Below are 18,269 nucleotides of genomic sequence, written 5' to 3'. Positions count from 1 at the left end.
ATCTTTGAATATAAAGTCTTTTTCTGTACACAATGCATTCTTATAATTCAAGAGTTTGCATCATCGTGTCTTCAGGTTCCTTCAGTGTCCAAGTAATCCTGGGATAGTTGCCTGTACATCCATTGGCACATTACAAATAGTAACTGCTAGTAGTTACATCAGCATACTTTTTAATGGTGCACATTTTCCAAAATGTAAACAAATGTACCCTGCTACGAGCTAACTTACGGACTTCATGGCAACATAGAGCTCAATAGTGAGTTTCTGGAAGTCCCATCCATAATGTGAATAGAAGATTTTGATAATGAGCCACAAAGTCGTAACCATCGCAGGTAACCCCGGCGGCCATGCAGCTGCTGAATCTTCTTTATTGGCGACCACGGTTAGTTTGAAAAGAGAAACTTGGAGTTTCCAGTCGCCATTCGCAATTGATTTATACGATGAATAGTTCCTTCACTCTTCAAATAATTATGTACACAGTCTTGCACTTTAACTTTTCTTTCCAAATTCTAATTTCTTTTGCTCCAAATGAAATGTTTTATGGTCACGAATCATCTTGTATTTGGCTGACTTAGTTCCATGATTAAGACTTTATATTTTATTAAGGATTTTCTGAAACGTCAATTGAGTCTTTTAATAAAAGGAGAAAACTGAACCGATATTACACCTGAACTATGGGGTGTGCACATGTACAGGACTGTCTCAGAAAATTAGAATATTGTGATAAAGTTCTTTATTTTCTGTAATGCAATTAAAAAAACAAAAATGTCATGCATTCTGGATTCATTACAAATCAACTGAAATATTGCAAGCCTTTTATTATTTTAATATTGCTGATTATGCCTTACAGCTTAAGAAAACTCAAATATCCTATCTCTAAATATTAGAATATCATGAAAAAGTATACTAGTAGGGTGTTCAACGAATCACTTGAATCGTCTAATTAACTCGAAACACCTGCAAGGGTTTCCTGAGCCTTGAAAAACACTCAGCTTGGTTCAGTAAACTAAATCACAAGTATGGGGAAGACTGCTGATCTGACTGCTGTCCAGAGGACCATCATTGACACCCTCCATCAGGAGGGTAAGACACAAAAAGAAATTTCTCAAAGAGCAAGCTGTGCACAGAGTGCAGTTTCAAAGCACATCCACAAAAAGTCTGTTGGAAGGGGGAAATGTGGCAGGAAACGCTGCACAACCAAGAGAGATGACCGCAGCCTTAACAGCATTGTGAAGAAGAGTCGCTTCCAGAATTTGGGGGAGCTTCAAAGACAGTGGACTGAAGCTGGAATCCAGGTATCAAAAGCCACTGTTCACAGACGTGTCCGGGAAATGGGCTACAATAGCCGTATTCCCATGGTCAAGCCACTTCTGAACTCAAGACAACGGAAGAAGCGTCTGACTTGGGCTATGGAAAAGAAGCACTGGACAGTTGCAGAGTGGTCCAAAGTCCTCTTTTCAGACGAAAGCAAGTTTTGTATTTCATTTGGAAGTCAAGGCGCCAGAGTCTGGAGAAAGGCTGGAGAGGAGCAAAATCCAAGTTGCTTGAAATCCAGTGTGAAGTTCCCACAGTCAGCGATGGTTTGGGGAGCCATGTCAGCTGCTGGTGTTGGTCCACTGTGTTTCATCAAGCCCAGAGTAAATGCAGCTGTGTACCAAGAGATTTTAGAGCACTACATGCTTCCGTCTGCTGAAAAGCTCTATGGAGATGAGGAATTCATTTTCCAGCATGATCTGGCACCTGCCCACAGTGCCAAAACCACCAGTAACTGGTGTACTGACCATGGCATTACTGTCCTCGATTGGCCTGCCAATTCCCCTGACCTGAACCCCATAGAGAATATGTGGGGTATTGTGAAGAAGAAGCTGAAAGACACCAGACCCAACAATGCTAATGAGCTAAAGGCCGCTATTGAAGCATCCTGGGCATCCATAACACCTCAGCAATGCCACAGGCTGATTGCCTCCATGCCACGCCGCATTGATGCAGTAATCCGTGCAAAAGGATTCCCAACCAAGTACTGAGTGCATTAATGGACATTTTCAAATGTTTGATTTTGTTTTGCTGTTATAAATCTTTTTTTTTTACTTGGTCTGAGGAACTATTCTAAAGGCTGAAGAAATCTTCCACAGGTGGGGCTGTGACAGCCGACAGCAGCAGCAGGAGTTAGCAGGAGACTCCCATCTCTGGTTTAAATGTACACCCACCATAGACAACACTGCAGACACCTACTTTCTGATCAGCCCCCCCGTCCGGCACTTGTTAGGAACCGGTGCAGAGTGTCGTGCTCAAACAGATTTAATTGGACAGGTAGCTGGCACTTATCCAAAAAGGTGCCAGGATGCAGATTTCACTTCTGGAACTCCTTTCATTTAGAAGTGAGCCGTGAATGATGCCATCACATTGAGATTAAAATGAGAAAATGTCCTCCGAGTTTACGGTTCACATAATATTATTTAAATAGCTTTCATGAAAAGGGGGTTTTCATGATATGTAAATGGCTCAAAGGATACTCCCTTCTTTGCTTGCTTCTTGCATACTTTCCATTCCAGGGAGAGCAGCTGCCACGCGCCGAAACAGCTGGAAAGAAAGAAACAGAATGAGGGCACTTTTATACTGAAACAGGGATACACAACACGAACACTTACTAAGTAGGCTAACACGTACCTGTTCATTTAATTTAATGTGAAAATAATACCCAGTGATCTAGATCAGGGGTCTCCAACCACCGGGCTGCGGACCAGCACCGGGCCGTGGATCACTTGGTACCGGGCCGCACAGAAAGAATAAAACGTTTTTCTTTTGTATTATGTTGTATATATTACTGTGTAATAATAATACAAATAAGATAGAATAATTACATTTACATTATGTGTTGCACTTTATTTTGTGTTTAGTTATGAACTTACATACTTGCATTAGATATATCAGATCAAAGGCTCTGATTCTGTCTCTGCTTCACATTTATCATCTCTAAGTACAGGATGTTTCTGGGAATAGTTTATCCAATCAAACTGAAACTTAACTCTTTTGGCTGGTATTGTGAAATTGAAAAAGTAAAACAAATTAAGATTACATAATAGAGAATTTATTTGAAATTAAGTATAATGTCTAAATTCATAAACATTTTGACGAAACACAACAAAAAAGTCATGTTTGCACTATGATCGTTTTTCAATGTTAAAACCCCGGTCAGTAAGTAGTCTGATTACATAACTTATTAGCTCTCATGAGAGATCGTGAGATTGATGCCTGAAGGCTTAAATGTGCTGACACAACAGCTCAGTGGATAGTGATGACAAAGCCAAACAGTGTGAACACTGCAGCCTTTTGAGGCAGTACTGTGACCTTTGTTTTGGAGGTTTCACACCGCTGTGTTCCATCCTGGCATTTCGCTGTTAGTCCAGTCTGAAGCAAGTGAAAAATAGCCTCGTCTGTCTGCGCTGCAGTGGGCTGAGAAAGGCGCCTGCCAGCAACACCATTCACTGACAGACACAATACAGCTTGCTTTCATCTCCCTACTTATTAACTTAACAGACAGTCGTTGTCTCCGACCACAAACATCTGTTCAGAGACAAAACACTGTTGTTGAACCAGGCTGTGCTTCTCTTTGTATCTGGAACCCATAAATGTCTCTAAACCTTAGCATTACTAATAAAATGTCACTAAAAAGGAACAAATACATGCACAATTCAGTCTTGGTGAGATGCTGGCAGTGGCAGCATGGACTTACACAGGAAGTGATACTGCTATACTACTATCAGTGTGGTATTTGTAAGAAAAACAAGAGACCTTTACAAAGGTACCCTGTGGAGTGTTTGAACACTATTAGTGCAATGGATGTAGAGCAAAGTTTTGACGAGTCGGTCCACGTTTTGTTTTTCATCTTTTGCATTCACTCAGGGATGTACACCATGAGCACTTTTCTGACGAGACACACATTCCTGCTGCAATTTCCATGCTATACTATTAATAGGTGGTAGGTGGCTGTAACGCACTGGGACATAGCATCTGGTCAGGAAAGGCAGTGAAGAAGTAAGGCTGGGGTAAGCTCGTAGATATTAAATATGTGGATAACGGCGCACATTTACATACAGTCTCTCCTGGAAGACATTAGGTGCTTTTCCATCCACCTGTTTTTATGTGCATTTTCAATTTGCGGATGAAAAAACAAACGTAGAAACGCTGAAAATTCAAAAAGAATCTTGAAATATTGCAAAAAAAAAAATGTTTTATGTTTGGCTGAGGTGGAAAAGTTGGTGTGTAGAGAAAAGCAAAATGTGACAAAGTGCAACAGAAACAGCTTCAGAAAAGTGACAAATGTTTTGTAAAAACTGAGAAAAAAAGAGAGAGAAGTTCAAACCCATACGTACATCTGAGCACCAGACTTACTGAACTCACCTGTTTGACGTTGTAACCCGTCTTGGCGCTGGTCTCTATGAACATGACGCTCAGCTCTTTAGCCCTCTGTTCACCTTCCTCAATTGTGATTTGCCTGTGAAAAGAAGGGAATCATCCTCAAACCACTGCAGAATAATGCCTGAGAAATAATAACTGAGGCTGATCTTCTCATATCATGATTCAACAAAGGCGAGGAGACTCTCCACAAACAGCAGCCATTATCTGCAGCTGAAGCTTCTGTTAGTCTAGGCTAGTGAGGATACACAAGACTTAATTAGCTCTTAGTGACTGAGAATGATTAATTAGATTGTCCTGCGAGAAATTAATAACAACCCATTAGCATTACATTTGAAAGAATCTGGAAGTAATTGTTTTGCTGTGAAACAGAGACTTGTCAGGTGTCCATTAACACAAACAGAGAGATCAGTGCAGTCCTGCTGACTCCGCAGCCCTGCACAGCAGCAGGTTCGTACAGACGACTGGCTTAAATCAACCTGCCACTACTCTTCTGGGAAAACTATGACGTAACCAGTTTGTTCTTCTCAACACAAAGGGAATGTTAGCAGTGTACTATCTCAACAATACCACTTCTTTACTGTTAACTGAATGAAAAGCATTAGACAGAGCAGCCTTCTATTGAACTGATCCTCCTCTCCTTTAATAACTCCTCCTTTGCAACACAGCACAGAACAAAGAGAAGTGTAGTCTTTATGATATAGGTAAAGACGTGTCTGCAGCGAGAACAGAAAGCACTGCACTGGAGATGTATTTACATAATAACACCACCTGACTGAGTTGCACCAGTGCTGCTAGTGTGGCTATTTCTGGATGCATGTGTCTGAGTTCAAACCTAAACAACAGCGAGGCTTATTCATCATCAGACAGGAAGATATAAGCCTAATGCATAATGAGGCACCCAAGCAACACTCATGCAGCCATGCAGTCATGCACTTAAGCCACTGATGATAACATATCTTTAACAGTAATATGCAAATCATGAGTGTCCATAGTCAGCAGGAACTGAAGCATAACAAAAATTAATTTGACTTTAAACTTGCATTTTTGTTATATTCTTTTTAGTGTAACCATTCTAATAGATGCAATTAAAAATCAACTTGATGCTCAATGTACTAACAAAAACTACCATTTCTGTAGTGAGCCTGGAGTGGGGGGGCAAGGCATGTAGAGTCTATCTACGCAGTCTGATGTCGATCAACCGGTGAAACGTTGATCTCATGCCACACTATGAATGACAGCCTTCTCATTCGCATAATGAAGTACAAATACGAAAAGAAAGGTATAGAGACAATAATACAGAAATAATTAAGTTTGTAGAAATAAATAGGGGGGATGCAAAGGGAAAATACATAAACAAATACATCACTAAATACATACATTTAAAATTGAATAAAAACACTAAAAAATAATGTACATGCAATAATAAATAAATAGTAAAGTAAATTAAAACAGAAGTATACAATTTTGTCACTTTTTTCAATAATTGAATGCCTACATATTTTCTATATTATTTTTGTACATCGACTGGCATATTAATTCATTGATAGTCATTTATTTATTTATTTTTAATTTTGGCATTTTTCCATTCTTCATAGAAAGTTGTCACACAGTGACAAACCCACATTATCACTCAACTCTGTAGTTCTCAGCTCTACAGAGCTTTTAGCGTTTATTGTTTTGGTTTTATGGTCCCCAACGTTACTGCTCTCTATTGGACATTTGCCAGGTGGCCAAAAACCCAATTGAATGTTAATATTGTTCTGGTTCAGCAGGAAATATAAACTAGTTGTAAAACTGTAACTGTAAACTTCACACCAAAGTATTGTAGCAGTATAGAAGAAAAGAGAAAAGCTGCAGAAAATACTTCCTTTAAGTGTACAGCACATCAGGCTCCACTCAGCTGAAGCTGCCTGACGTCCGATGCACACCAGCTTTCCCTTATGCAGGGCTCTGGGGACTCTGCAGCACCTAAACTGGGCATACTTCAACTCCCCCAGGTACGGAGCATTGTGAAAAGCTCTACCACGCATGAATGAACAAACTAACAAACAAAGAGAGAGCCCATCTGATAGAAGTGCTCCTCTCGAGCAGCGTATCACAGTAATGCAAAACACACAAATCTCTGCTTCTTCTCAAGCGATGTCCGATGTGGGGTTAGATGTGTTAGTGCTGATATTCTGAGACAAAGTAACTAAATTGCATCATTGACTTCTGAAAATGTTTGTGAAGGTCCAGCGACACACTGTTACCTAGAAACAGATCTAAGATGCCAGAGAAAAGCACACTACTGTACATCCCTGCCAGGCTTTCATCTCTCCCTAATACTGAGAGGTTTGATGTCGTCCTACTCATTTTTCAATGTCAGCCACATCATTTATAGTGCCGTCTAATATCATTCAAACAAACTATAGTGATTTATTAATATAAATGTCAGTTTTATCAACGTAAATACATCCACGGTTATATAAATGTAATTTATGGTGCTGTTAGACCGGCCTTTAATATAGGTGTGGCTCTTCCTTTGTGTGCAACCGTAATGAAATGTATTTGTTTTTGAGGCTAAACACCAACACATATGGAGAGAAGCAGAGTATTTCTCTTAGATAAAAACATGTTGTACGACATGTAGATTACGTCTATCTTTTTTTCAATTCATTTGGACTTTAAAACGCTCTGGAGTTATTGGAAATGTTTAGATCACACAAGTCTGATACAATCCCACGCAGCCAATGTTGATTTAGACGCTTCAAACTATTCGATACAGCTGTACCACTTGAATTTGACTGGTGTCGTGTAGCATCACTTTAGCCACTGAAAACACGTAACAGTAACCATAGTGACTGCAACATTTATCATCTCTTGTATGTGAAACATTTACTTGCATGTACAACCACATTTACGTGCGGAATAAAAACTGCAGGACCGAAAAAACTGTGGAGGTACTGTAGTTTAAATAAATAGGGAAAATAACATTTACTTTTTCTGCACCTAGTGGGCAAAAACCTGCCGGGTTCATACACACAGCAATTAGACTGACTTACGTCTAAGAAGAAGCTCATTAGCAGAGGATGCTGAGGTGATGTTGATGCAGTAAATAGCCTTTACTTCTTTACCATGGAACATTTACTAGTTGTAACTCACAGACGCCTTTAAGACACAACTAAATGGCCGTTGAGATAAATTACCATTAAATTAAAGGGAAACGGTTACATAGTTTTCAGTTCACTTACCACCACAACACATTCTGTGGAGTAATACATCAGATAGCAAGATATATTTCGACATAACACAAGATGCGTTATGATGGAACAGAAAGGTCGGGTTATTAGTATTATTAGCATATGAGCATTAGTGTACATTCTTTTGTATTTCATTTGTTTCTTTATATTCAATACTGTACTACTTTACTGTAGTAAAGGAAATAGTAACATCAATACTAAATGGCGTGTATTCACGTTTCTTGTCTTCCTTGGTTGATCTGTAAATGTTGTCTTTAGTTTGCCGTTTAAAAAGAAAAGAGAAAAGCCTACATAAGATAAAACCTGGATTTTGTACAAATAACCAGCTGTCTTAAGGAACATTGGTCTTTATTAAATTCATATCATCTTAAATAAGCTCCAGATGGGGTCCTTTATATATGCCCAGTCTTCCTGTACTTCAGATCTCAACATCTGTTTTATGGCAACTATGAACCTTTATTGACAGATCCAGCGAGATGCATCCTGGAAACTGCATCACCAGCAGTTTTTCAGCTTCCCCCTCAGTCGGTTACACATTGAATCTAAGACACAAGTATGCCAATGGGAGCTCAAAGTATATCCTCGACAGGATAATGCTGTGATTGTTAGTGCTACTGCATGGGCAAATAATGCTGACAAGAACAATTCAATTGGAGCATCATTTATGCACGGTTACTCCACCACCACATGAGGAAACATTATTTGTGAACATGCTCTATTGAACACTTTTACAACACTTAAGAACAGGAAGTGGACTCCAGCTAAAGGACACCTCCAATCAGTCACCACACAACCACATCATCATCTACCATGTTGGCCCACTGTCAGCCAGACCAGAAAGTAGATGGGCATCTGTTTTAGAAGTGTAGCCAGGAAAGAAATAGACCAGAAAACTTGGATAAAGGACGTCCCAGAGGACAACAGAACCACAATAATACAGAAGAGAGAGAGATTACTGGACCACATGAAGTGTTTCTCAGCCTCTGTCTATACTACAACTGTCAACCAATGAGTACTCTTGATGTATATTGTAAACTAAAGCATGAGTACTTACATATGTATGAATTTCTCTCAAAAGTCATTGCGTACGTAAACTAAAAAGGTGACTCCGAGTGCAGATCTCTGCCAGGTGTGACTCCTCCCAAACAATTGTCCTTCCTGGCCCCCTTACAGTCAAGATGGAGGCAAAGATGACAAAAACAGGAATTTAATTATCTCGTATCCTAACTTTAGTGGATCCTCACTTATCGGGTATGGAATTAATCTGCATACGTTCTAAATGAGACCAACCCTTTCTATGGATGTCAGTATTTGCAACAGACGAAGTGAGGCTTGTTTTTAGCTTAGCCGATTGCAGGAAATGACTTCTGCTGCTGAAGCAGTTGTTGATCACTTGCGGTCCCTCCCGGCCGGTTAAGGGGAGTGAGGGGTCAGCAGTCAATGATTGTATAAAACAGTCAATTAGGCTGATGGGTGCAGTAGTATGCGAGTTTAGCTGCGGACAGACAGCTACACACACACACACACGACCAAACACATGGTCTCCCCACAGGCTTGTATACTTGTATATGACAGGAAAACTGTAAAGTCGATCACTGTGGGTAAGTTCAATTTCAAGAAAGTGTAAAAGGTACATAAATATGTTTCATAAGAAAGAAAATAAGAGATACTAAAACTGGAGTCCTACAGCGATGCTAGCAGCAGTGTGAGACTGTGCTTGGGTAGCATGCTAACATGCTCACAATAACAACGCTAACATGTTGATGTTTAGCAAATATAATGTCTACCATGTTCACCATCTTAGTTTAGCGTGTTAGCATGTGAACATTTGCTTATTAAAGTTCTGTAGTGTCAAGAGACAGAAACAGTCTTTCTTCAGTGCTTCAGCAGCCACGCCACATTTCAGCACATACGCATGAATAGAGCAATTTAATTATTCATGAACGAGATCACGGGTACAAGCGGCCGAAATGGGTTTTCTCAGACGGGTGGCTGGCGTCTCCCTTAGAGATAGGGTGAGAAGCTCAGCCATCCGTGAGAGACTCGGAGTAGAGCCGCTGCTCCTTTACATTGAAAGGAGCCAGTTGAGGTGGTTCGGGTATCTAGTAAGGATGCCACCTGGGCGCCTCCCTAGAGAGGTGTTCCAGGCACGTCCAGCTGGGAGGAGACCCCGGGGAAGACCCAGGACTCGGTAGAGAGATTATATCTCCTCACTGGCCTGGGAACGCCTCGGGATCCCCCAGTCGGAGCTGGCGGATGTGGCCCGGAGAAGGGAAGATTGGGGTTCCTTACTGGAGCTGCTGCCCCCGCGACCCGATCCCTGATAAGCGGTAGACGATGGATGGATGGATGGATGGATGGATGGATGGATGGATGGATGTTAACTACTCCACACTCTCTTGTAGAAGAGATAATGCATCTCAAAAATCTCATAGAATCAATAAGAAATACACAACTATTAATGAAAATTCAGTATATCCACACGTTAGGGAATAACAGATAAAGTTATTATGAAGCGGTTCGCTTATTTATCTACACTCCTTGAAGGATGTCAGGAATAGGACTTTTAAACACAAATAAAAGCAATATTGGAACTGAACATTTGTCAGGCTGTCTGGGATGTTTTCCATATCGGTATCATATTTCACTTTACATCTGTAATCTATCTCATGGGTTGTGCACATACTGTACAGTATGCACCAATAATGCATTCCGGCACACAAGCCATTTTATGGTTCAATTTTATTTCCCACTACTGTATATTCCTGCTTCATGTCATCTCATTTTTACCGTTTCTCTAAGCATTCTCTATACAAATCAATTTATTTTTCCTTCTCAGCTATATTAAACATCCTGCTTCATCAGCTTCTACATACATACATATCTATGTATGAAACATAATTCCCTCGTGCACACCGTTCATGACAGCTCAAGTGTCACCAGGGGCTAAGTCACTGAGGGATTTCCACAAGCAATAATGTTCTCATTTCAAGGCAATAACAGCAGCTGAGTTACACAATAATTACTATAACAACACTAAACATAACAATTATGTTAATGAGTGTATTCATTTAGATATTTCATGTATAATGTAGCAAACATTCATTTCTTATACCCGTCTTCATATAACATTGAGGTGGTGTTAATTTTAAATTCACATGGTAAAGTATTAAGTAGTTATTGATCTCAAGATAATCAGTCTTTCTTATTAACAAACAGATTTATTCAGCAAGCTGCACTAATCAAAGCCAGCCTGATGTTTTTATCATGTCTTGTTCTCGTATTGTGCTCGACTGAATGTTCCTGCAGGCTGACACTTTGCACATCATGGTTGCCATGGTGTCAGAAATGCTGACTAAAAAGACAAAATGTGAATCGAGCATGGATGGATTAATGAACGGGCCCAGGGGTCCAAAGTGTCAGCAGCCCCCCCCCCCGGTGAGGTTCTGTAGAGTTTCACTAGATTGCGTACAAGCTCTATTCAGTTCAAATGAATACTGGGCAAAGGTAAATTATAACGTTATCATGATGTGTTCAAATGTAATCTTGTAAAACTGAGTTTTCACCCCCCACCCAGCCCCCCACCCCCATCTCATGACTCCGCTGGTTGTAACTCTGTTCTGGTTTGGTTTTGTATTGTCTCAACTGTTTTTGTCTTTTGTTTGCATCTCGTGTGTACAAACTTGTATACATGTCTGTTTTTATACTTGTACGGAATGTTTCTAATTGTAAAGCACCTTTGTGTATCTAGAAAAACGGCATATAAATAAATGCATTATTGTTATTATTGTTTTCTATTATTATAGATATATTATTATTATTATTTAGTTTTTTAACATGGTATCGAATTGGTATCAAGAATCGTGAAATTTGCCTGGTATTGTTATCGACTAATATATTTCTAATATCGTGACCTCCCTAGATACAAGTACTGTCGTAGAAGGCAGGTTCAGTGGGAACAACATACCTCTTATCGGACAGGTCTGTTTTATTGCCGACCAGCATAATGATGACATCACTTCCTCTCTCTGTTCTCACATCCTCGATCCATTTTGACGTCTGCTGGAATGAATTAACATCTGTTGGGAAGAAGAAAACAAAGCGAGGAGTCAAATTAAAGATGCTGTTTGTACAAGTGCAGTAACATTCAACACGCCGACACATCTCCTGCTGTTACTGCTCTAGACAAAACCATTAACATTTCATCTGGATTTTTAAACACTGACATGCTTGGTGTTTTTCATAACAGCTGGCAGGAAATAATGTGAAATCTGCACGCACAAAAGGAATCCAACATTTTGTATTACATGGTACTGCTAATTATCAATGCAAGAAGAAGATAAAACCCCTTATAATAATATCTTAAATATTATAATCTTAAGATATTAGCTGATACATGATACTTTATGATACACACAGCACTGGAATTGTAAACGCACAGCTCTGTAGCTTGTTTAAGTTCTTAATAAATCCATTTGACCTTGCCACGTTCATTGAGTATGCAGGCTTGCTGACATGCAGTCTAAAAGTATTGTATTCTTTGACTGGGACTTTGATGAGACAGGCCGCACGTCTTTTTCAGGGTAAAAAAGGAAATAAAGTTCACTTCATGAGGGCAGCCATATCACAGTAAGTGTACGCTGCTCTTTTAAAAGATTAAGTAGAAGCCACTGATTTAATGTCCAACTGTGTATTACATAGTTTTATCTCTATGGATGAGAAAGGGTCACCTTCTAAATACTGCAGTTGAATACTATTTTTTCACTGCCCCACTACTGTTAAACAGAATATATTAGCTAGGTAAAATAAATTGAGAATAAATAAAAAATATATACAATTACACGTATAAACGTTCTCCATTTCTGATTCTTTTTTCTCTCCAATAAGACGGAGGACACATGGCTTACAGAGCAGAAATATATGCTGGACCAGACCATTATTTCTAAAATTCAGATCGACTTTACGAGAATTTGAGAAGGAGGGAGGTGAAAGTGTCATCTCATCCTGCAGTGGATCCAATTTGCTTATAGGAAATATCAAGGAGATATTTGATATTTGTTGCTCAGGGTTATCCATCTGTCACACGTGACAAGTTATTGACCAAGGCTCTTTAGAGTGAGGTAGAGAGATGGTACCAGGTAAAAAAGATAACTTAAGTATGATTACAGATGAATACTTGCCAGATATTACAGAAAAAGGAGTTAGACAATTAGCAGCTTAGTATACGTATGATATTCAAATATTTCATAAGCACCTTGCTTTATATGGTAACACAAAATCTTACTTTAACAATAAACTTAATCTTTTAGTTTGGCTGGTGGCCAGACAACAAGTTTTGATTAATGGAAACATTTTGAATCCTCCAACATTGACACAATGAGGGATATGTTGTCTTTTATTAAATTGGGAAGATTAGGTATACTGATAGGGAGTCAGCTGACAAGTTTACATTTATATAGCAACCCTTACGTAGCCCTGTTGATGCTTTAGGCTCTGATGTCTTCGGTACACATGTATGTAACTAGGAAGTTAAGCATCGGAAAGATCCCTGATTCGTCTTTGTGTTATGGTGCCCGAGACAACAGGCCGTACCGCTCTGCACCAATTAACAACAATGAAATGATCTTTTCATTCTTTTCTTGCTTTAACTATGATTATTTTATATTATAATTGTTTTATATGTAATCATGAGTAGGGAAGGAGGAAAATCAGTCCAAACGTGTTTTTAAACTGAATTGTCAAAATTGTATAAACAAAAATTCTGAAATAAACATATAAATAAATCTTTCAAAAGGGGCACTGACTTGTAATGTCGTAGACCACCACGGCCACAGTGGAGTCCCGTATGTAACTGGGAATGAGGCTCCTGAAGCGCTCTTGTCCCGCCGTGTCCCAGAGCTGCAACCTCACCTGGGGTTCAGAGAGAGAAAGCTGAGGAGGCTGAGATTATTCAGATAGTCAGAGAGCCTGGGAACAGAAGGCTCCCTTCACACACACAGTACACATCACAAGAATAGCACAATGAGATATGCGTCTCAGCACAAGATTCACACTAGGGCATTATTTATATGAGTGGACCAAGGTCAAATGCTGTGTGAGAGTCCCAGAGACAAACAGACAGATTGCATTCATCTACATATCGGACGACATGCTGCTCATCAGTTCTGCTAAGTAACGTTTCATCACATGCATTGTTGTAGTGATCAGCAGTTCTACACATTCAGACATTTAACATCTTTGTCATGACATGATACAGCTGTAACTGAGCTTCTTACCGTTCGATCTTCCAAGTACATGGTTTTCGAGAGGAAGTCAATTCCAATTGTGGCCTGGTTTAGGGAAAGAAGATATGCATGATCAACATCACTGTAAATGCCTCGGAAAGCAAAGAACACAGTATTTACTGAGGAATTGAAGTTAAAGATGCAAAAGGGAGAAAACCTTCAGACCTCGCAATCTCAAAGACGGCTTCTTTACAATATAAACTACAGGATCATAAATATCATTTTTATGAAATTCAATATTAGCAGGAACTATTCTACTTCTACACCTTGTGTTGGAAATCTTCCTCATATTCTATTCAGTGTGCACCTTAAACCCTATGAACCCCAAGCAGTTTCAGGGCATTTCTTAGCTCCTTTCACATTTTACTCACTGTGGCCTTGTTTTTCACTGCAATATACAAGACCTGCACCTCTGCAGAAACAACACAATCACAGCTAGAAATGTATCAATTAATTAAATTAAAAATAATTTTATGTTTTTTACAGCATCTATTATATAATAGTGCAAACTATTTATTTTAGGCGAATATGTAACGAGACATGTAGAATAAAGTGATTTTGATGAAATATTACTATTTTAAGCGTAGATTTGGTTATTTTCCAGACGGAAGTGTTCGTCACACAGGATTCCTTTGAGGACCGTTGTAAATGTGAAAATCTGACGATAATTCTAATTTTTTACTGTTTCAGGCTGTGATAAATGGAGTAATTTATGCTGTAAACATGCTTTCCAAACCCGCTAGGTTGTGGTGTCAAATATGTCTAAGAACGATAAGTTTGAGTTTGAAAAATAGTTTGAAATGATACAATGACAGCTGGTTAAGGCAGATGTGGTCTGTGGCACTTTCATGTGGTGCATCCAGATGTCTCAGTGTGAGGGGACGAGGGAGTAAAGGGCTCAACGGTAGTGGGTGTAGGACTGACCCAGGATTACGCAGCAGTCCCCAGCTGCATGTTTAAAGCTTGTGTGACCCTGGCCTGCAAACTCCTACACTGGCCAGCTGGAGCACGTACTGTTAGGGCTAATAGGCTGACAGGGAATTACCTGTCTGCAGAGGAGGCAGTTTTCTGCTTTAATTTAACAGCCACATTTATTTTGATACATTTATTTGTACAAAGATACATTCTGATTTGGACCCATCTGTGATTAGGCAGGTGGGTGTATCCGTTTGTTTGTCTATGGCAGGCAGTCCAGCAGGGTGCCCACTGCCCACTTTGACAGAACTGGGCATCAGCAGCTTGATCACGCACTCGTTTCCTTGGCAATGCCAGAGACAACAGTGGCCTAACTCAGAGAGTCTGGCAGGAAGACAGGACGTCATTTATACTCTTCCTTTACACTCAGTTAGATCGAGCACTGCAAGGCTGAAAATAAACAGCCTCAAAGAATTAAAATGATAAAGTACTTATAGTGAGCAAAATAAAAAATACTTTTTTGGCTGCATCAGCAGGTATATTACATGCACTTCCAAATAAAATCCACTATTCATCTTGGCACAGAATAGAAAAGCACTAGTTTGGTTGAATTGACCCACCACAACAGTCCATAAAAAATACCTAGATGTGAAAGAAAGCTTTTTAGCTTTTTTGGGTCACCAGAGAAAACATCTTGAATGATTTGCAGTTATTGACACAATATCTTGAAGTTAAAGCAGAGAGATGTGGCAGCAGTTTATCCTGGGGGATGATGGCAGAGGTGCTGTAGGCTCGTTCTGGCCCCAGTTTAAATATAGAATCCCACACAGACCAGATATACATGAATAGATTAGGTCACCAGAAATTATTAATATTCCTTTTACATTATTAACTACTGCACATTGTTAGAAGACAGACAATGGCTTTCCCCATTCCGCCAGGGACTAGGGTGAAAAAAAGGGATTCACTCACATTATATTAAAAATATATATTTTTAGAGATGTATTACACCATTACACAAGAGTTTTAGAGATACAATCACACTGAAGGTGACAGGAAAACATGTTTAATCTAAATAATGCAAGCAACACCACTATGATAGAGTTTGATTGAGAGGTGAATGAACTGTATCTTAATAAAGCAACCGTGTCAGCTGATCAAAACTAGTATATGCATTGGTACAATTATCTTAAATGTTCATTTCTTTTCTCTTCATATGTAAACTCCATTAGCAGAAAACTGGATTTGCAAATAATTCTTTGACTTAGCTTATTTATATTTGAATATATGGATTTCCCACAGTTACCACATATGCATAAATAAATACAAGGAAAGACAGAATATGCCTTAAGACTACAGTAGACTAGAGTTTAAAGAATGAATAGCTTCATGGATGAGTCGATAGACTTTTATCTGTATCTTAGTCTTAATCGTTAGTCAATTTTCGTCAGGACCAGATTTCGAAGTTTAGTCATGGTATTAGTCATGTATCATTGTAAAATGAAAAGCGTTTGGTTTGACTGTTGGTCGGGGTAAACAAGACATTTGAAAATATTACCTTGAGCTCTGGCAAAACGATAAATAAAAAATTTGAGAAATGTATCAGTTTAAATCCTCACGGTTAACCTGTGAGAAGGTCATGGGGCATGACGCCTGCATAGTAATTCAAAAACTAAATGGCATTGGTGATGTTTGCAGCAACAAGATGTTGGATTTATGATTAAACAAACATTTGAATTAAAAATGCCACATTTGGCTTTAATCACTGCCTTTTTCTAATTATGGTATTGCTGCTTTAATGCAAGTAGAGCATCTGAATACTTCCTCCACCACTGCTGCTCCCACCAGGACTTCCATGGTCCTCCATCTGGCAGGGAGGCTGTTAAACCAATAGATCCTGAGTCACAGTGGCCATTTGCTCATAGCACCATATTTGACCGCAGTTTGTGAACACGGAAAATCGGATTAATTGGGAATTATCTGCCAGAACAAGAGGGAATAGATCCTTCTTGTGCCATCAGACAGCAGGCTGTGTGCATTAATATATGTAGAGCATAACAATTACAGCATGCTACATTTGTAACCACAGTAATAAGTAGTGCCGGTGCAGATTCATAATTAGTCTATTTAACTCACTTTGCTTGTGTCACAAAGCCTTATGGGTAGATTTGTACCCAACTACAACAATAAGATTAAGCAGTGTTCCTACCCTAATAGCAGATTGAGTTGTTGAAGCAAGAGAAGAAAGTCACTCTGGCTGGAGTTAGAAGACGGTTAGAGAGATAACAGAGGATTAGGGCTGTAACTAACAATCATTTTTATATTTTCATTATTGTTAATCTATCAATTATATTTTTTATTCATCGCTTTAGTCAGAAGAAAACATCCGAAAACAATTTACCAAAGGTCACAACACAACTGTTGAATTTCCCATTTTATAATACTGAGGAAAATATTCACATCTGAAACCAGAGCGTGTGAATAATTGTGTATAATGATGAATAATTAGCAGCTATCAAAATTGCAAAAATAATAATCAATTATTTCAGCTCCACAGAGGATATAAATATATTGTAAAATACGTTGGTTTTTTTAATATACATTGCCTCTAACATTAAAATCTTTAAACTGTTCCTGTTGTAGGGCTGCAACTGATAATAGTGAAATGCCCATCACAATTTCCTAGAGTCTGAGACGGCGTCTTAAAAATGGTTGTATTATCTGACTAATAGTGTAAACCCCAAACAATCAATCAATTATACAAAGAAATCCTCATATTTGAGAAGCTGAAACCAGCTGCATTTTTGATAGTGTTACGGCCACGGCCTTATTTATCTGCGGGGATCACTTTGTGGATGCATGCACCTTGTTTTCCCTATTTAGGTATGCAGATTAGGATGTGTGGCCCCCACCCCTTGATTGGCTGCAGCAATACCTCTCTTCCCACCTTGATGAAGACTCGTTGTGATTGGTGGGCACCTGTTCCGGCTCTCCAATCCGAGGTGCACTGGAGAGACCGGTGGCTTCAAGTGCCTGGCCAGCTCGACAGTCGGGGCTGCTGCTGTTGTCAGCCATATGCCTCGTACTTGTGTGTGTGTGTGGATCCTAGATTCGGTTGTATCTTAATGTCATCAGTTAAGTTACGTGCTCTGTATCCAATGTGTTGGAATCGCTAGGTGCTTCAGTGCTATTTATGACTTTTGTTTGTATTTGGTATTGATCCAGTTTTCACCCCAAGTTTTGTTTAGAATTGTTTAGGTTGGGGTTAATTGTTCTGTTAGTTTGGCTTTGACGCCTCATTGCTCTGGTGTAAGAGCCCTCCTTTTGTTCCATTTGTCTGTCTAAAAGCAATTGTTTGCCAATTGTCCAGTTATATTAATAAATATATCTTATTTAAACCATGACCATCTGG

At 39.3% G+C, this 18,269-nt stretch overlaps 1 protein-coding gene across 2 annotated transcripts in view; it reads right to left on the bottom strand.

Moving 5' to 3' along the window:
- Positions 1-18,269, bottom strand: part of rab6ba (RAB6B, member RAS oncogene family a) — a 52,137-nt gene that overhangs the window by 5,645 nt on the left and 28,223 nt on the right. Inside the window, exons 3-7 of one of the 2 annotated variants that reach the window (XM_029429874.1) lie at positions 13,934-13,987; positions 13,463-13,589; positions 11,626-11,737; positions 4,402-4,495; positions 2,514-2,580 (exon numbers count right to left, since the gene is read on the bottom strand). In XM_029429874.1, coding sequence (XP_029285734.1) covers positions 2,514-2,580; positions 4,402-4,495; positions 11,626-11,737; positions 13,463-13,589; positions 13,934-13,987 — 454 coding nt within the window. The remainder of the gene's footprint in view (positions 1-2,513; positions 2,581-4,401; positions 4,496-11,625; positions 11,738-13,462; positions 13,590-13,933; positions 13,988-18,269) is intronic. The other variant, XM_029429875.1, reaches the window with a different exon arrangement.

The sequence above is a fragment of the Cottoperca gobio genome, chromosome 4 (assembly GCF_900634415.1).
Source record: "Cottoperca gobio chromosome 4, fCotGob3.1, whole genome shotgun sequence".
Classification (NCBI taxonomy): domain Eukaryota; kingdom Metazoa; phylum Chordata; class Actinopteri; order Perciformes; family Bovichtidae; genus Cottoperca; species Cottoperca gobio.
The sequence above is the reverse complement of the archived record's forward strand: the minus strand, read 5'-3'. Positions and strand labels throughout refer to the sequence as shown.